Raw genomic sequence first — 19,143 nt, forward strand, 5'->3', positions numbered from 1 at the left:
TCATGTAGTGAACTTGTGGGCGTATTGAGTTCTACATATGCAGAGGAGTTCAGCATATCAATATTAATATGAATCACTTCCATCCGTCGGCGCAGACCTTGTCCTGGACCAACACAGCTGAGGCGGTCGAGGATGTAGAGCAATCCAACTTCACCAGGGCATGGGAGCAGCTGAAGAACTCCCTGGAGCTCGTCAGGACTTGGGACACGCTACACATCAAGTAGGCAGTCGATGGACAATTGACTTAGCAGATATTCAGAGGACGAATCGGCGGCGCCGGCCACCTTGACGATGCGACCTCCTCGCGAACACGATCTGCAATACGGTAGGTGGGCGAATCGGTGGAAGCTAGCGATCTACATATTCCACGAATCTTTTTGATCGATCTTATGTTCTTGGTCTCCTTGGTCTTCTTGCTCGATCTCTTCTCCGCCGCGAACAGACGGCCAGATATTAGGTAGATTTCGATCACAATTTTTCTTGTCGGTCTGCGGAGGCGGAGCACATTGCACGAGGTGTAGCCTGCAGCGTCGGCTCCTTGCCTCCTTCCAGATGTTGTAGTGCCAGCCTAAACGCGTCTGTCATCCAGTTGTCAAAGAGATCAAAGAGTCGACAAAGACGGCCATGCATGTGGACGAGCTCGAATACGGCAGTTTCCGGTGTTAGCAGCCGATCTCCACGTTCGTAGCAAAATTCGACGAGGATGGTGCGTCCAGGACGGTGCGCAAGGATAAACATCTGCAGCGTTATAATTTCAGGCTCCTACCCTCTCTGGCTCCTACGACGGCGTGAGATATAATATAGAGTAGGGGAACCCCGGAGTTTCTATACGACACGGAGACAACACAAATCAATCGGGATTATGAGTTCTTGTAGGAAGGATGTAAGGCTGGGACGGACGAAACGGCGGACCAAACCAAACGGACCGAACCACGGAAACGCTTTCGCTTTTATTATTAGGTATAGATTAGCTTGGTTTGTTTCCGGTGGAGTTAGAAAAGTTCCCCGTAATTAGTTAATCCAAAACTGCAGTTCCTGCACGATGAGTTGTACATGCTTCTTCGATCAGGTTTCATAGCCCCATCTTCTTCCATATCTCTTTTGCTCATTCACATACAAATAGAGTATGCTTTATATCTTCACTGGCACCCGCACATAGAGGACAAGAACTATTTTTGATGATGTGACGATTTACCAAGGAACCCAAACAGGGAAGGATTGCATGCAAACACTTCCAAATGATTTTTTTTAATATTTGTTGGAAGTTTGCATTTCCAAACCTCATCCCACACTAGATTTAGACCCGACGAACTGTACCATCTAACCTTGTCAGGCTATTTCCAAACTGATGCTCCCATTCCAAGTGATATGCCGAGCGAACTGAAACCATACCATTTTTATTGAACCTCCACGCAACAAAGTCTTCCATACCATTCTCACTCAGGGCTATTGACATGATGTTATTCACATCGATTGACCAAAAGTTTTCTCTTATTAATTCCTCATCCCAATTACCATACAGACCAAATAATTCATACCATGATATTTTCTAAAACATATGAACAATTTTCTTTTCTAAAACATATGAACATTTTGTAGCAAGAATGAGTTTTTTTAGCATAATGTAGCAAGAATGAGGTAGGCCAAAAGTGTGTGGCTATGATGGCCCAAGGTTAACTTTTCAGCTCTATCGTAAAATTTCAGTCCACAGGGGCCTAATGGGTACCAGCCCAGCCCAAATTGATTGTGCGGCCATTCACCCTCACACCCAACTATATAAGCTCACTCTCACAAACTCTCCTCCTTCCGAACCCTACCCGCCGCAGCTGCCCATTCCTCGCGTCACCCGCCGCCGCCGCCGTTCCCTACCCGCTGCAATCCGACCATGGTGAGTTCTCCTGGATACCCTATCTTATCTCCTCGGTTCGGAGCGTCCATGTCACTCTCGTAGCAACGGATCGATGTTTCATGTCCCCAGGCGGACGTAGAAGTCGATCCGGAGGTTGCCGCCGGCGCGCCGCTGAAGAAGAGGACGTTCCGCAAGTTCAGCTACCGCGGCGTGGACCTTGATGCCCTCCTCGACATGTCCACCGACGACCTCGTCCAGATGTTCCCCGCTCGTGCCCGCAGAAGGTACCTGTACTGTACGCATCTCGCGTGCTGAGCTTGATTGTGCGTTGTCCTTGGTCTGACGCGGATACTTTCATGTCTGTTCGGGCAGGTTCAAGAGGGGTCTCAAGAGGAAGCCCATGGCGCTCGTCAAGAAGCTGCGCACGGCGGTGAGTTCCCTCGCCATTGTCTGTGTATGCTCTGGCTCATGAGGTGCCGTTTATATACCTAATTATGTTACGTGAGGCAAGGGACAAGCGCCCAACCCATAATTGGTAAATTTGCGGGTTCAATTCCTGCTGGATGAAGTACTATACATCTGTTAATAACGAATCACAGATCCTTACCGCATAGTCCATACGGTGAAGTTAGTGTAAATGCTCCGACTAGTTTTTTTTTCGGAAGTGCACTTATCGTTGGTCATCCCATATAAAATCGTTTGTTCTGCAAGTTTATAATTAGTACCTAAAACTGCAATAGTGAAATAACATGACACCAAACTGTTAGCATTTCTGTGGAGAAATGGGAATATGCTGTTCTGTAATTCTTTAACTCAGTATTGTTCAAATTCCAGCTGTATATTGTTGCTGTGTATCTGAATTTGCAGTATGAACTAGGTTGGTATTGCTTTTTTTTGTCAATCTACAGTTGCCTCACAATTTCTTTCGCTGGTCTTGAACACAGAAAAAGAATGCGCCTGCTGGTGAGAAGCCTGAGCCAGTGAGGACTCATCTCCGCAACATGATCATTGTCCCTGAGATGATTGGCAGCCTTATTGGTGTCTACAATGGCAAGACTTTCAACCAGGTTGAGATCAAGCCTGAGATGATTGGCCATTACCTTGCAGAGTTCTCCATCTCCTACAAGCCAGTGAAGCACGGTAGGCCCGGTATTGGTGCCACCCACTCCTCACGGTTCATCCCTCTCAAATGAGTTATGCAGCTTTGTAGCTTCCCCAATTCAGTACGAGCCATCTGGTGGCATGTCCGTCCAGCCGTCTCCCTTGTTTTGAACCAGTTATATATCTAGCATTTGGTTCTGTTTAGCTAAGCTCGTTGTGCGCCATGAGCTGTATTACCAATATTTTGTCAGAATCTTGTTTACATTGAGTTGGATATTATCTGTGTCAATTGTCTGTTTGCTGTGTGATTTAGTGCCTACTCAATTGCTGATATAGTGATATATTGGTAAAAATTTGGGCTGCCCTGTGCCCTTCCCATTCGTTAACTTCATTCTGGAGCTCTTGTTTTGAGCTTTGCCTCTGTACTTCAGGTTCTTGTTTTGAAGATAATTAAACTTTTAAGCGTGTGTATACTGCTCAAATCATTTATGCCATTCCTGACAAACAGGTCCGAATGGTTAAAGCAAAAAAAAAATCCTGCTGGAAGTACAATGTTCCACCAATATCACGAGCTCTTCCGATGTCTTTACGTCGGCGGCGACGCCTACCTACCCAACCTCTTATGGCCTTTTAGGACAACGGAGGCACGGTGGATCTAGGTTACTGTCCGAGGAAGAGCTCTATTTTTAATGTTTTCTCAGCCTGTTTAGGGTTTGCCTTCTACTTTGAAGGCCTGGCAATGGCGACTCGAACCTCCACGCTCTTGAGCACGGCCTGAAGATGGAATAAAGTCGCTGGATATAGTCGGTATTTCTTGTGATCTACGCTTCTTCTCATCGACGATAGTTGTTTTGTTTTAAGCTGGTTCTTTGGGCCTTAGAGCATCTCCAGCTGCCCCCCAAAGCGGTTCCCAAAGGTATTTGGGCGTGCGGACAAAATTTCTTTCTTACTTCCGTCTGGCGCGGCCCAATACGGTGTCCGGCGCCTGCGCCCGTCCCCGCTCCACAGGGGACACGCCGGACACAACGAAATGCGAGACGGGGAGTGGCGTGATCGACGCGTCAGCGATACGGAAGTCTAAAACCCCGTCGCCTACCTCTGGTCAAGCAACGTTAATGGCGCCCAACTTTCTCAGACGATGCAGTGACACGTCTCGTCGTGCATGGCCGCGTGGCCATCTGCGTCGGCGTTTATTGCGGCCAAAGCCCCGCTGCCGCCTCGCCTGCCGCCACTATATAATAAGAGTGCCTCTCCTTCCTTCCCCATTTCAATCTCGCCGCTCCAATCTTGCCACACCCAATTGCCGCACCTCCCAGCCGCCCCAATCTCGCCGCTCGCAATGTCGTCCTCCCGGAACGTCGCGGCGAACGGCTTCGGCCGCGGCAACCTCACCATGGCGGAGGCGTGGGCGCTATACCGCGCGGGGTATCCTGTCCCACCGGACATGCGCCTGCCAAACAGCGGCGGCTGGAGGATGGCCGTCAATGGGGTCGGTGTCCCACCGCCGCCGCTGGGCACAGAGCGCTGGAGGGACGCGATCAGGACCCGGCGAGCTCGCCTCAGCGCCGAGGAGCGAGCCAATCCGACCTGGGCCCCACCGGTAACGACGACTGGTGGGTGGACTACTTTCAGGCGCAGCACGACGCTGAGATGAACAACACTGACGACCTCATCGGCCAGAGGAACACTTGGAACAGGGAGGGGTGCCTCCGCTTCTGGGGCGTTCCCGGGCGCACCCTCGAGCACGGCGTCGACATCATTCAGATCGGCGCTCGAAGGCTGGAAATGCCACCCTCGCCGCCACCATCTCCTTCGCCCGCAGCATGCTGGCAGCCGAGGAGGACGTACTAGTCCTCCTTGAACTCTTCTTCCTCGGGATCAGCACGATCGACGCCTTCGTCACACCGCGCCACGCCCTACACCCTCCCGTAGCGCGAGGTGAAGGACGAGCCGGAGTACGCGACACCGCCCATCAATCGGAGGCGCGGCGGCAACATCGTCAGCATCCGCGAATCAGCGTGGCAGCAGCACAGGCGCGCCGGCGGCGCCATCCTCATCCCAAAGACGGAGGTGAAGGAGGAGCAGGATGACGAGGAAACCGTGCAGCTTGCGGAGTACGAGCGGAAGCAGCGCCTCATCGCGAGCAGCGACGATCCCGACGACTGCCCATGGTTGCACACATCGTTCGCGGCGTCGTTGAACGACAAGGACGCTTGGAGGGGCGACCTCGACGCGGCGATCGCAATATCCATCCGCGACACCGGGAAGCCGCTCGTCGACCTCACCAACGACAACGAGGCTGGTCCAAGCGACGCGGTGAAGGACGAGCCCGTCGACAAGCCTGACGAGTGCGGCAAGGAGGACGTCATCGTCGATGACATGTACAACTTCCACCAGTACTACGACCCACCTGGCCGCCGCAAGTACTATTAGGGTTTAGGTTTAAATTTCATCGAATTTCGTTCGAATCTATGTAATTAGCAAGTTTGAATGAATTCAATTGTTTTATATTAAATTTTAAAAATTTCAAATTCTATTTGGAGGACGCGGCTGGGGAGCGACGTCCCACAAACGCGACACGAAGAAAACAAGTCCCCTAAACGCTAAATCCAGCGTTGTTTGGGAGACGCTTTGGGGACGCGGCTGAAGATCCTGGATATCTTTTTTCAATATCAATTTGATAGCGGCTCTTAATCCTACGACTTTTCATTTGGTTATTACAACAAGCTCTACTAGGCTACTTTGCTCGCCTCCTCGGACGATGACGTTGGTGCGCCTTAGGCTCTTCGAATGTTTATAGTTTTTACACTCTTGAGATTCTATAGTGATGTTGAAGATTATAAATAGACTGATGGATTTTTTTTACAAAAAAATAGAAGTATAATATATGGCGAAGTGACGCACATTTGTTGTGGACAGCTCCACATGAGTATACACACATGTTTGTGATTAGATGAAGGAGTTTTTGTAAAACACGTGCTATATTATTGTACTCCGTAGAAGACATGATGTAGGAAACAAATTTAGGGTCTTGTTTTGTGTGCAATAACCATTTCATACTTTTAAGTGAGTTTCCGAAGATAAGAGGTGATCGGTCAAACAATTCAGAGTAATATATAGAATATAACGTATATGAAATTTGGATATAATCATGTCAGATGGAGAAGTTTGTTTATTAAGATATTTTTTTGTTATTGTACAGTTCTTATTCCGTTTAGCACCTACAAGTCTGCAAGTTCCGTTAAAAAAAAGTTGGAATGGGACTTTAGTCGTTAGAAGAAACCTTTAGAGCATCTTCAGCCGCGTCCCCCAAAGCGTTCCCAAAGCGATTTGGGACGTGCTGGACAAAAAAAACGTTGCCAACCGCGTGCTTCAAAGTCTCTTTTTGTCCGGCGCGGCCCAATACGGTGTCCGGCGCCCCGAGCTCGTCCCCGCTACACAGGGGACGCTCTGAGCACACCGGACACAACGAAAAGCGAGGCGAGGCGTGGCGGGACGGACGCGTCAGTGGCACAGGAAAAATTCGTCCCCCTCTCCCGCGAAATCGCGCCTCTCTCGCCATATCGCGCCTCTCTTGCCGCGCATTTCTATCTTCCCAACACATTTTACCTCCTATCTCGCCGATTCATTTCTCCCTCTCGCCGTCGCTACTCTGTTCCTACCGCCACCGCTACCCTCTCCCCATTTATGGCGCCGCCGTCAACCTCCAAAAAAATGGCCAAGAAAGTGGCCAAGAAGCCGCCGGGCAATGAGACGAAAGGGGCGAAGGCGCCCTTCGTGAAGCCGCGGAAGGCGCCGACTCTGAAGAAGAAGCCGAAAGGCTGGACCGAAGATTAGTGGCATCAAGACTATCTGCGCCGGAAGAAGTCGACTGCGGAGCGGAAGGGACGGAGGGCGGCACAGCTGGAGAAGAAGGCGTTGGCGGCGCGCGCGCACTAGCACGCGCTAGCGGGTGTATTGCTGCCACCAACGCGAGCCCATGGAGTACGTCGGCACCGGTGTACATTCCGGGAGTGGTCTCTCCGTCGACATCCGAGTTCTACAACGACGGCCCCTCCGCCACTCCCGGGTGCATGTCGCCAAACTTGTCGCCGCACTACTAGGATACGCTGCCGCATGGCGGCTTCAACCCCAACGTCGTTGCTGGACGGGGCTTGATGGAGTGTCTTGATTCGTTCCCCGGCAACGGCGCCAGAAAATCTTGATGGTGCTCTGGTGATGGCGCCAGACAATCTTGGTGGCAGTTGATGCGGAAGCGGTTCAGAAACTCCAAGAGGAAAGTGTGATGAGCACGGCATCAAGTTTTCCCTCAGTATGAAACCAAGGTTTAATCGAATAGTACGAGAAAGGCGTGACTTCTGAAGGTGTTGCTAGCTGACTAGTGGCAGGACGCACTACCGACGCCAGTAACAACGTGGAACATGCACACAACACAACCAACGTATTTTGCCCCAACTTGTAGTGAGGTTGTCAATCTCACCGGTTTGCTGAACACAAAGGATTAAACGTATCGAGTGGAAAGAGATGTTTGCAGTAATTAAAGAGAACATGAATTGCAGTAAGTAAATACAACATGATTGCAGTGGTTGAATTTACCAGTGTAAAGGAAAAAAGACCAGCATCCACAGTTCACTAGAGGTGTCTCTCCATAAAGATAAATAGCATGTTGGGTGAATAAATTACAGCTGGACAATTGACAGAATATCGACCATACATGACAAGATTATTACTATGAGATTTGATTGGGCATTACAACATAATACATAGACCGTAATCGAACTGCATCTATGACTAATAATCCACCTTCCGGTTATCGTCCAAACCCCTTTCAGACCCTTGGATAAAACATTATTGTTTTCTCCCTAGTAGCAACAACACATCTATAATCTTAAAAGTTATCGTCACTCTTCCAGATTACTAGAGGCATGAACCTACTATCGAGCATAAATACCCCTCTTGGAGTCACAATCATCAACTTGGCCAGAGTATCTACTAGCAACGGAGAGCATGCAAGATCACAAATAACATATGACATGAATATATAATCGACCTCAACATAGTATACAATATTCATCGGATCCCAGCAAACACAATATGCATGATTACATAAGGATGATCTTGATCATGCAGGGCAGCTCACAAGATCTATACATGAAGCATAAATTGGAGAAGACAACCATCTAGCTACTGCTATGGACCCATAGTTCAGGGATGAACTACTCATGCATCACTTCGGAGGTGGCCATGGCCATGTAGATGCCTCCGTTTGGGTGCCGGGAAGAGCTTTAGAACCCCTCGAGATGGGTTCTGCGATGGCGGCCACGACGAAACTTTTCATGGATGGAGGCTCGCGTATCCAGGGCTTTCCCGAGATGTTGCTTAATTAGGCGGAGAATTTAGGTCGGTGGTGTGCCTGGGGGGGCCCACACCACCCCTAGGCGCGGGCCACACCCAGGCCGCACCATGGGGTGGTCTGGCCGCCCCGTGGCGCCATGATGTCTACGGGTGCTTCTATTCTTGTAGACAGTGTTGGGCCTCCAAGAGCAGAGGTTTGTAGAACAGCTGCAAGTTTCCCTTAAGTGGATCACCCAAGGTTTATCGAACTCAGGGAGGAAGAGGTCAAAGATATCCCTCTCGAGCAACCCTGCAATCACGATACAAGAAGTCTCTTGTGTCCCCAACACACCTAATACACTTATCAGATGTATAGGTGCACTAGTTCGGCGAAGAGATAGTGAAATACAAGTGGTATGAATGAATATGAGCAGTAGTAACGGCGCCAGAAAAGTGCTTGCTGGCGTGCAGTTGATGGTAGTAATATTGCAGGAAGTAAAGATGCAGTAAAACAGTAAACAAGCGATGATTGCAATATTTGGAAACAAGGCCTAGGGATCATACTTTCACTAGTGGACACTCTCAACATTGATCACATAAATAAATAAGTTCTCTTCCTTTGTGCTACATATACTCTTGTTTGATAATGAACACCATTCGTTGTGTAGGGCTACAAGAGCTCCCTCAAGCCGGAGTTAACAAGCGCCACAACATTCGGCATTCATATTTAAGTAACCTTTAGAGCATAATAGATCTTTGCAATTTAAACCGAGTACTAACATAGCATACACACTGTCACCTTTACACTATGAAGGGGGAATAAATCACATCAATACTATCATAGTAATAATTAACTCCATAACCTACAAGAGATTATGATCATAACCTACACCAAGTACTACACGATGCACACACTGTCACCATTACACCGTGAAGGAGGAATAGACTACTTTAATAACATCACAAGAGTAGCACATAGACTAATAGTGATACAAAGCTCATATGAATCTCAATCATGTAAGGCAGCTCATGAGATCATTGTATTGAAGTACATAGGAGAGAGATTAACCACATAGCTACCGGTACAGCCCTTAGCCTCGATGGAGAACTACTCCCTCCTCATGGGAGACAGCAGCGTTGATGAAGATGGCGGTGGTGTCGATGGAGAAGCCTTCCGAGGGGCACTTCCCCATCCCGGCGGCGTGCCGGAACAGAGACTCCTGTCCCCCAGATCTTGGCTTCGCGATGGCGGCGGCTCTGGAAGGTTTCTCGTACCGTGGCTTTTCCGTATCGAAGATTTAGGTCAGGGACCTTTAAATAGGCGAAGAGGCGGAGTCGGAGGGGGTACGGAGCCACCACACAATAGGGCGGCGCGACCAAGGCCTGGGCCGCGCTGGCCACATGTCTGGGCCCCCCAGGGCTCCCCTCTGGCGGCTCTCGGGTGTTCTGGAAGCTTCGTGGAATTCTAAGATGCTGGGCGTTGATTTCGTCCAATTCCGAGAATATTTCCTTACTAGGATTTCTGAAACCAAAAACAGCAGAAAACAGGAACTGGCACTTCGGCATCTTGTCAATAGGTTAGTTCCGAAAAACGCATCAAAACGATATAAAGTGTGAACAAAACATGTAGGTATTGTCATAAAACTAGCATGGAACATAAGAAATTATAGATACGTTTGAGACGTATCACGCCACTTCGCCCCCCCTCCGGACTTTGTCTTCGTTTCGGTAAAATATTAACTTCGGCTTTTGTTTTGTGCAATTTTGAGAATATTTCCTGTACAACTTTTCTAAAATACAAAAACAGCAGAAAATAGGGAACTGACAATGTGGCATCTTGTTAATAGGTTAGTGCCGGAAATCATGTAAAAGTGCAACGAAGTGTAAGCAAAATATATATGAATTGGTGTAAAACAAGCATGGATCATCAAAAATTATAGATACATTTGAGGCGTATCAAGCATCCCCAAGCTTAACTCCTGCTCGTCCTCGAGTAGGTAAGTGAGAACAAAATAATTTTTGAGGTGACAGAGCCAACACAATCTTGATCAAGCATGTAAAGCATTGTGAGCTGGGATCAAAGTACTCTAAACATAGGCATACTAGATATAATTCAATAGAACTTAGCAACTATGTTATAACATGAAGAATAACTCAAATAAAGGACCATAAATAATTATGCATTGAAACCAACTGTTTATTTATGAGCATAGGTAAAACATAGCAAAGTGGTACTCAACATGTCCTTTATGAAGTAGCAAAACATAAATGCTAGGACACCTTTAAATTTCAGAGGGTGAGTAGATACAAGTAATTTAAGAATAAGCAATAGCACAATCATGAATCAATCAATAATAATTTTGGGACTATGCACATTGCACTAAGAATGACAACTATGCTCTCTTAATCGGTGCATAAAGTAGAAGATGAAGACTCAACATAATAGTAAAAGAGAGACTCTTTGCAGAGTAAGCAAGATAAACAAGTTTTATAAACCTTCCAAAAATTATGGTACTTATTAGCTTTGAGCTCTCATTGCCCCTATCATAAGCATCTTGAATGGTTAAAGTTAATGTGAATAAAATATGAGCTGTACGCTTGCAAATCACAAGTTGAAAATCTCATGCCCCTTGAATGCGAGTACCTAAACCTCATGCTACTCAACTTAGGTCCCAAATAAGTTCTTGTTATTGTAAGTATACATGTATCATTGAGAACCGCCAATGGGGTACCTCTTGTCCGTTGATATGGAGGTACTCTTGTAAGAGCAATCCCATGCCAAAATGACAAGACAAACAGACAATGAGCATCTCAACAATTTTTATTTACTATGAGTATAGCTTTTTATTGCAAATGCTTCATAGAATGCTCATTATGGTTTAACCGTAAATTTCCACCATGAATGATGCATGGCTAATATTAGCGGCCCAGGCGTTTCTCTAACTCATATACAAACTCCATGGACTTACAAGTTTGCATTTTATTTTGCACCGCTAGGCATCCGTAAACAAAAGAACATGACATCACATAAATATGAATAAGTGCAATGTCGAAAGTGTTCTCCATGAAAGCATGGTTATACTAACTCCCAACTCGCAATTTGCAAACATATAAACTTCATAAGATATACACAATGATCAAGTTTATTAAGTACAATAAAGTAAATGTGCCATCAAGTTCGTGAGAGCTTTACTGACTAATTTTCTCATGCCAAAATTTAATTTGGAAGATAAATAAAAACATGATGAACATACTTGGAGTAGAAATAATGATACTAGGTAGATATGGTGGACACAATTGGCAAACTTTGGTTATTGGTGGTTGGATGCACGAGTAGAGTTCATACTCAGTACAGGCGGAGGCTAGCAATAGACAGGGAGCGACCAACTAAGAGAGTAATAATGGCCATAATCATGCATAACGACAAAACATTATCAATCAAAGCATAAAGTGATATTACAAGTTTCCTTTTTCAAAGTCTATGCCACAGTCTGAACAAGTTTCCTTTTGCATCAATATAGTCATGAAACATTTTATCGTATCCAACACCAATCAAATTATTTGAAATAACTCACAGAGATGAAATACAATATGGAACAGATAGCTAATCATACATAAATAGAGAATACTAACGAGCTCTGAACATATTCGAGTGAAAGAACAAGAGCTAAACGTAGTACTAGAAAACTAGAACAATCGCAGAACAATAACAGTGAAAACTAGAGCGTTCTATGCAATTAAAACAGAGCGGGTCTTTCTCCAAAATAAATGTGCCGGGATACAACATATGCTACAAACAAAAAAAACTAAACTAAAAAACAAAAATAAAGATGCTCCAAGAACAACACATAGCGTATGAAGCAATAAAAATATAACTCATAGAGAGATAACCTATTGCTTTGTTGATGAAGAGGGGATGCCTTGAGCATCCCCAAACTTTGACACTTGTACCTCTTGAATATTTATTGGGGTGTAGGGTCATCCCCAAGCTTGAGATTTTGTCCATTTTTCATCTCATCACATCATTCTTCTTTCCCCACACTTGAAAACTCCCTTCATACAAAACTTCACAAAATTCTCTATTAGCAGCATTAGTAAAATAAAAATAAATAAATCCCACTTGGGCTCAGTGATAACATATATCAAAAATCTATTAAAGCATTAGCTAATGTAGCAACCTTTCAAAAAGCTTTTTGATCAAAAGAACTCAAAAAGAAAGAGATTTAAGAGGCAAATGCATATAGTGCAGAAATCTGTCAAAATAGAACAACAAGTAAAGATTGATTTTTTCGAAAATCCTCTGTTGCTCATCTCGAAAAGTGGTCAACTAACAAAAGTTAGATAATATCCAGGGGCATATGCATAAACAATTAAAGCTCAAAATTCCGCTCTGGCTATGTTTACGAATTTTTATGGTAACAACACATAATCTGTTTTCAGGATAACAACTTCCCCAAATCTTACTCTCCTCCTATTAGAGGCTATTATTGGCACAAAAACGAAATAAAAAAGATAAGAAGAGGTTATTACAGAGGAAATAACATCCAAGACTCAACAAAATAAAAAATTACAGTAAATAAACATGGGTTATCTCCCAAGAGTGCTTTTCTTTAACGCCTTTCAGCTAGGCTCAGTAATTTGACAAGGTGCTCACATAAGAAATATGAATTGAAGAAAAAAGAGAGCATCAAGGAGTAAATATGAAACACATTTAAGTCTAACCCATTTCCTATGCATAGGAATCTTGTACACAAATAAATACACAAAGAACAAAGTGACAAGCATAGGAAGATAATACAAGAGTAACTTCAAAACTTTCAGCATATAGAAAGGTGTTTTAGTACCATAAAAACTTCTAAAACCATATTTCCCTCTCTCATAATAACTTTCAGTATCATCATGAATAAACTCAACAATATAACTATCACATAAAATATTCTTATCATGAGCCACATGAATAAAATAATTATTACTCTGCACATAAGCATAGTCATTCTTAGTAATTGTAATGGGAGAAAATTCAACAAAATAGCTATCTTTATTATTCTCACCACCATAATCACCAGGTATAGGAGACATATTGTAATCATAATTAATTTTCTCCTCAATAATAGGTGGCCTGAAAATATCATATTCATCATTGTAATCATCATAGCAAATTTTCTTCTCTAAAGTGGGGGAAGTAAAAAGATCATTTTCACGAAAACTAGCTTCCCCAAGCTTAGAATTTTCCCTAGTATTAGCAATAATGGTGTTCAAAGAATTCGTACTAATAACATTTCTATTAGCATGCAAAAGTTCCATAGGTTTCTTAATTTTCTCTTCAAACACTTCATATCCTAACTCAAGATAAATACTATAAAGCTCTCTATTTTTTGTTGTTGTTTTCCATTAAGCCTAACTATTGAAAATAAAAACAAGAAACATCAACATGGAAAGTGAGCATGGAATAAACTAAGCAATAGAAATGACAACTATAATAAAACTAATTTTGTGTATGTTTTTGATATAATAAAGCAAACAAGGTAAAATAAAACTAAGCAAAACAATGACAAAGTAAAGAGATTGAAGATGAGAGACTCCCCTTGCAGAAATTCACTTTCTCCCCTGCAACGGTGCCAGAAAATCTTGCTGGCGTGTGACGGGGCTTGATGGAGTGTTTTGATTCGTTCCCCGGCAACGGCGCCAGAAAATTTTATGGTGCTGCGGTGATGGCGCCAGACAATCTTGGTGGCGGTTGATGCGGAAGCGGTTGGGAAACCCCAAGAGGAAGGTGTGATGAGCACAACAACAAGTTTTCCCTCAGTATGAAACCAAGATTTAATCTACCAGTAGGAGAAAGACGTGACTTCTGAAGGTGTTGCTAGCTGACTAGTGGCAGGACGCACTACCGGCGTGAGCAACAACGTGGAACTTGCACACAACACAACCAAAGTACTTTGCCCCAACTTGCAGTGAGGTTGTGAGGTTGTCAATCTCACCGGTTTGCTGAACACAAAGGATTAGACGTATCAAGTGGAAAGAGATGTTTGCAGTAATTAAAGAGAACAAGACTTGCAGTAAGTAAATAGAGCAGGATTGCAGTGGTTGAATTTATTAGTGTAAAGGAAAAAAGACTGGCGTCCCCATTTTACTAGACGTGTCTCTCTATAAAGATAAATAGCATGTTGGGTGAACAAATTACAGCTGGGCAATTGACAGAATATCAACCATACATGACAAGATGATTACTATGAGATTTGATTGTGCATTACAACATAATGCATAGACCGTAATCCAACTGCGTCTATGACTAATAATCCACCTTCCGGTTATCGCCCGAATCCCTTTCACCATTAAGTTGCAAGCAACAGATCGCATTAAGCAATGTGTGTAAAGTAAACAATAGAATTACCCTTGGATAAAACATTATTGTTTTCTCCCTAGTAGCAACAACACCCGGGCGAGCATGGTGATGTAGATGCCTCCGGCGATGATTTCCCCCTCCGGTAGGGTGCCAGGAAGAGCTTCAGAACCCCCCAAGTTGGGTTCTGCAATGGCGGCCGTGATAGAACTTTTCGTGGATGGAGGCTCGGGTATCCAGGGTTTTCCAGAGATCGTGCTTAAATAGGCGGAGGATTTAGGTCGGTGGGTTGCCTGGGGGGACCACACCACCCCTAGGCGCGGGCAACACCCATGCCGCGCCATGGGCTGGTCTGGCCGCCCTGTGGCGCCACTTCGAACCCCCTCCGGACTTCGTCTTCGTTTCGGTAAAATATTGACTTCGACTTTTGTTTCATCCAATTCCAAGAATATTTCCTGTACAACTTTTCTGAAATACAAAAACAACAGAAAACAGAGAACTAGCACTGTGGGATCTTGTTAATAGGTTAGTGCCGGAAATCATGTAAAAGTGCAACGAAGTGTAAGCAAAACATATATGAATTGGTGTAAAACAAGCATGGAGCATCAAAAATTATAGATACATTTGAGACGTATCAGCCGTCTTTTACTCCCCGGCATACGAGCAAGCGCCCTAGCGCGATCCAGGACCCGGTACGGACGGCGCCCCGTTTACTGGCCATAGGGGCCCGCTCGAATTTGATGGCACTGGTGCTGAGGAGGAGGAGGAGGAGGAGGGGGAGGAGGTGGGGGTGAAGGACGAGGACGACGAGGATTAAGAGGGCGGCGACAAAGATGATGACGAGGGCGCGTGTGCCGTGGAGGATGGCGATGATCTCGTGGAGGTTGACGCGGCCGGCGTGAGGAAGAAGAAGAGGATCAATGTCTCTGCGAGTCGTGGTCGACGGTGAGCCATGACTCCGTCATCGGCACTAACCAAAAGTACGGGAAGTATTGGGCGAGGATCAAGGCAAGCTAATCAACAGCGACTACAACAAAGTGACAATGAAGAGGAGCCAAAAGGCAATGTCTACATGATGGGTAATCATCCAGGCGTCGGTGAACATGTTCCATGGGTTCCATCACGAGGCGAGACCAGGGGCGACAACGGCATCGATGTTAGCGGCGTGGTACGACTCTTTCTTAGCTAATATGTAGCGCATACATTTTGTTCGACGATATGTGATTGTGTTTCCTGTTGTTAGTTGGACAAGGCCATGGATATGTACCGAAAGAACTCGGACGTGAAGTCGTTTGCGCTGATGCATTGCTATAGCAAGCTCAAAATGAACGAGAAATGGCGGCTGATGCACGTTTTATTGTCGAAGGGGAAAGACGTCATTGATCTGGATGCGATGCTGGCAACATCGGCAGGGCGTCCTATCAGCAACAAGGCTGCCAAGGACGCCTTGGCTGATGCTGCATCGACCGAGAAGACGCAGGCGTCGATCACGCAGTGCCTCGCCGAGGTCTCCTCGACCTGCTCTCGTCGCAAACGTATCTATAATTTTTGATGCTCCATGCTTGTTTTACACCAATTCATATATGTTTTGCTTACACTTCGTTGCACTTTTACATGATTTCTGGCACTAACCTATTAACAAGATGCCATAGTGCCAGTTCCATGTTTTCTACTATTTTTGTATTTCAGAAAAGTTGTACAGGAAATATTCTCAGAATTGGACGAAACAAAAGCCAAAGTCAATATTTTACCGAAACGAAGACGAAGTCCTAAGGGGGGTCGAAGAGGTGCAGCAGGGCGCCCAAACCACCCCTAGGTGTGGCCTGGACCTGGCCCGCGCCTAGGGTGGGCCACCAGGCACTCCACCGACCTCGCCCTTCCGCCTATAAATACCCCCCGACGCAAAAACCCTAAATATACAAGCCTCCGTCCACGAAAAGTTCCATAGCTCCGCCGTCGTCGCAGACAAGATCCGGGGGACAAAAGTCTCTATTCCGTCACCCTGTCATGATGGGGAATTGCCCCCGGAGCCATCTCCATCGACTCCACCGCCATCTCCATCACCGTTGTTGACTCCCATGATGAGGTGGGAGTAGTTCTCCCCCGGGGTTGAGGGCTCTACCGGTAGCTATGTGGTTTATCTCTCTCTCTCCCATGGTGTGATCTTTATGTGACCATGAGCTTTGTAATCTGGATGTCGTTATGCTATTCAAGTGAATTTTCCTTATGTGAGATCCGGAGACTCCTTGTCCCACGTGTGTAAAGGTGACAGTGTGTGCACCATGTGGGTCTCTTAGGCTATATTTCCTAGAATACTTGTCCACAGATTTATGATTTGATTTGGATGTCTCTATCAAATTGTGGTGTGTTAGTACCACCTATGAATGCTCAAAGTGATGGGGCGGGGTGTTCATTAGTACTTGGGAATACATCTTTAAGGTTTGCTTTTGCAGCCCTACGTGGTGAATTAGTGTTCGTTATCCAACTGGAGAGTAGTTCGGAGTAGCATAGTGAAGTGCTTATATTTATATTCCTTTATGATAACATTTTTGAGAGTGACCACTAGTGAAAGTATGATCCCTAGGTCTTGTTTCCAAACATCGAATCACCGTTTATTTACTGTTTTGCTGCATGTTTATTTGCTGCCATATTTATTACAGTTTGTTATTACCACTCATATGCATCCATATCACTTGCATTTTACTATCTCTTCCCCGAACTAGTGCACCTATACATCTGATAAGTGTATTGGGTGTGTTGGGGACACAAGAGACTTCATGTATCATAATTGCAAGGTTGCTTGAGAGGGATAGCTTTGACCTCTACCTCCCTGAGTTCGATAAACCGTGGGTGATCCACTTAAGGGAAACTTCCTGCTGTTCTACAAACCTCTGCACTTGGAGGCCCAACACTCTCTACAAGAATAGAAGCGTGCATAGACATCAAGCTCTTTTCTGGCGCTGTTGCAGGGGAGGTAAGGCAAAAGGTACTCACATCATCTGGCTACTAAGTTTTTTAGTTGCTGGTGAGTGCCCGAAGTTATTTCCTTTAGATTCTGAAATTACATATTTTTGTTTCTTGTTTTTATTTTCACTAGTTAGGTTTAATGGAAAACAACAACAAAATTAGAGACTTTATAGTATTTATCTTGAGTTAGGACATGAGGTGTTTGGAGAGAAAATTAAAAAACCTATTGGAACTTTACTTGCATGCTAGTAGCAATGTTATTAGTATGAATTCTTTGAATACCATTATTGCTAATGATATGAAAAAGTCTAATCTTGGGGAAGCTAGTTTTTATGAGCATGATATTTTTAGTCCCGCAATCACAGAGGAGGAAATTTACTTTGATGATAATATGCCTCCAAAATATGATGATTACAATGATGATTATGTTATTTTCAGTCCACCTACTAATGAGGAGAAAGTTAATTATGATTTCAATATGCCTCCTATATTTGATGATTATGGTGATGGGAATAATAATAATATCTATTTTGTTGAATTTGCTCCCACTATAATTAATAAGAATGACTATGCTTATGTGGGGAGTAATAATTATTTTATGCATGTGCCTCATGATAAGAATGTTTTATGTGATAGTTATATTGTTGAGTTTATTCATGATGCTACTAAAAGTTATTATGAGAGAGGAAAATATGGTTGTGGAAGTTTTCATGTTACTAAAACACATCTCTATGTGCTGAAATTTTTGAAGTTGCACTTGTTTTGCTTTCCTATGCTTGTTACTAGGTGCTTCTTTGATTTATTTTCTTACAGGATTCCTATGGATAGGAAGTGGGTTAGACTTAAATGTGTTTCATATTTTCTTCTTGATGCTCTCTTTTACTTCAATTCATATTTCTTATGTGACCATCTTCTCAAACTACTGTGCCTAGCTGAAAGGCGTTAAAGAAAAGCACTCTTGAGAGATAACCCATGTTTATTTCTGTAATTTTTATTTTGTTGGGTCTTGGAAGTTATTGACTCTGTAATAACCTCTTCTTATCATTTTTATTTCGTTTTTGTGCCAAGAATAACCTCTAATAGGAAGAAAGTAAGATTTGAGGAAGTTCCTGTCCAGAAACAGATTCTTTGCTGTTACCATAAAAATTCGTAAAAATATGCAAAGCGGAAATTTGAGCTGTTATTTTTTATGCATGTGACCCAGGTTATTATCTAACTTTAGTTATTTGACCAATTTTCGAGATGAGCAACAGAGGATTTTCTAAAAAATCGATCTTTACCTGCTGTTCTGTTTTGACAGATTTCTGCACTATTTGCATTTGCCTTTTAAATCTCTTTTTTTTGAGTTCTTTTGATAAAATAGCTTTTTAAAAGGTTGCTAAAGTATATAATGCTTTAATATATGTTTTATATATGTTAGTACTGAACACAAATGGATTTGCTTATTTTGATTGTACTAATGCTGCTAATAAAGAATTGTGTGAAGTTTTGTATGAATGAAGTTTTCAAGTGTAGGGAAAGAAGAATGATGTGATGATATGAAGAATGA

At 44.2% G+C, this 19,143-nt stretch overlaps 1 protein-coding gene across 1 annotated transcript; it reads left to right on the plus strand.

Annotated features, from left to right (window-relative positions):
* The first annotated feature begins 1,780 nt into the window (after positions 1–1,780).
* LOC127322120 (small ribosomal subunit protein uS19) lies at positions 1,781–3,258 on the plus strand. The gene is made up of 4 exons (XM_051351080.2): positions 1,781–1,888; positions 1,979–2,133; positions 2,222–2,279; positions 2,794–3,258. The coding sequence occupies exons 1-4, from the start codon at positions 1,886–1,888 to the stop codon at positions 3,040–3,042; spliced, it is 465 nt and encodes a 154-aa protein (XP_051207040.1). The 5' UTR covers positions 1,781–1,885; the 3' UTR covers positions 3,043–3,258.
* The last annotated feature ends 15,885 nt before the right edge of the window (positions 3,259–19,143 follow it).

This window comes from Lolium perenne, chromosome 2 (genome assembly GCF_019359855.2).
Source record: "Lolium perenne isolate Kyuss_39 chromosome 2, Kyuss_2.0, whole genome shotgun sequence".
Lineage (NCBI taxonomy): Eukaryota > Viridiplantae > Streptophyta > Magnoliopsida > Poales > Poaceae > Lolium > Lolium perenne.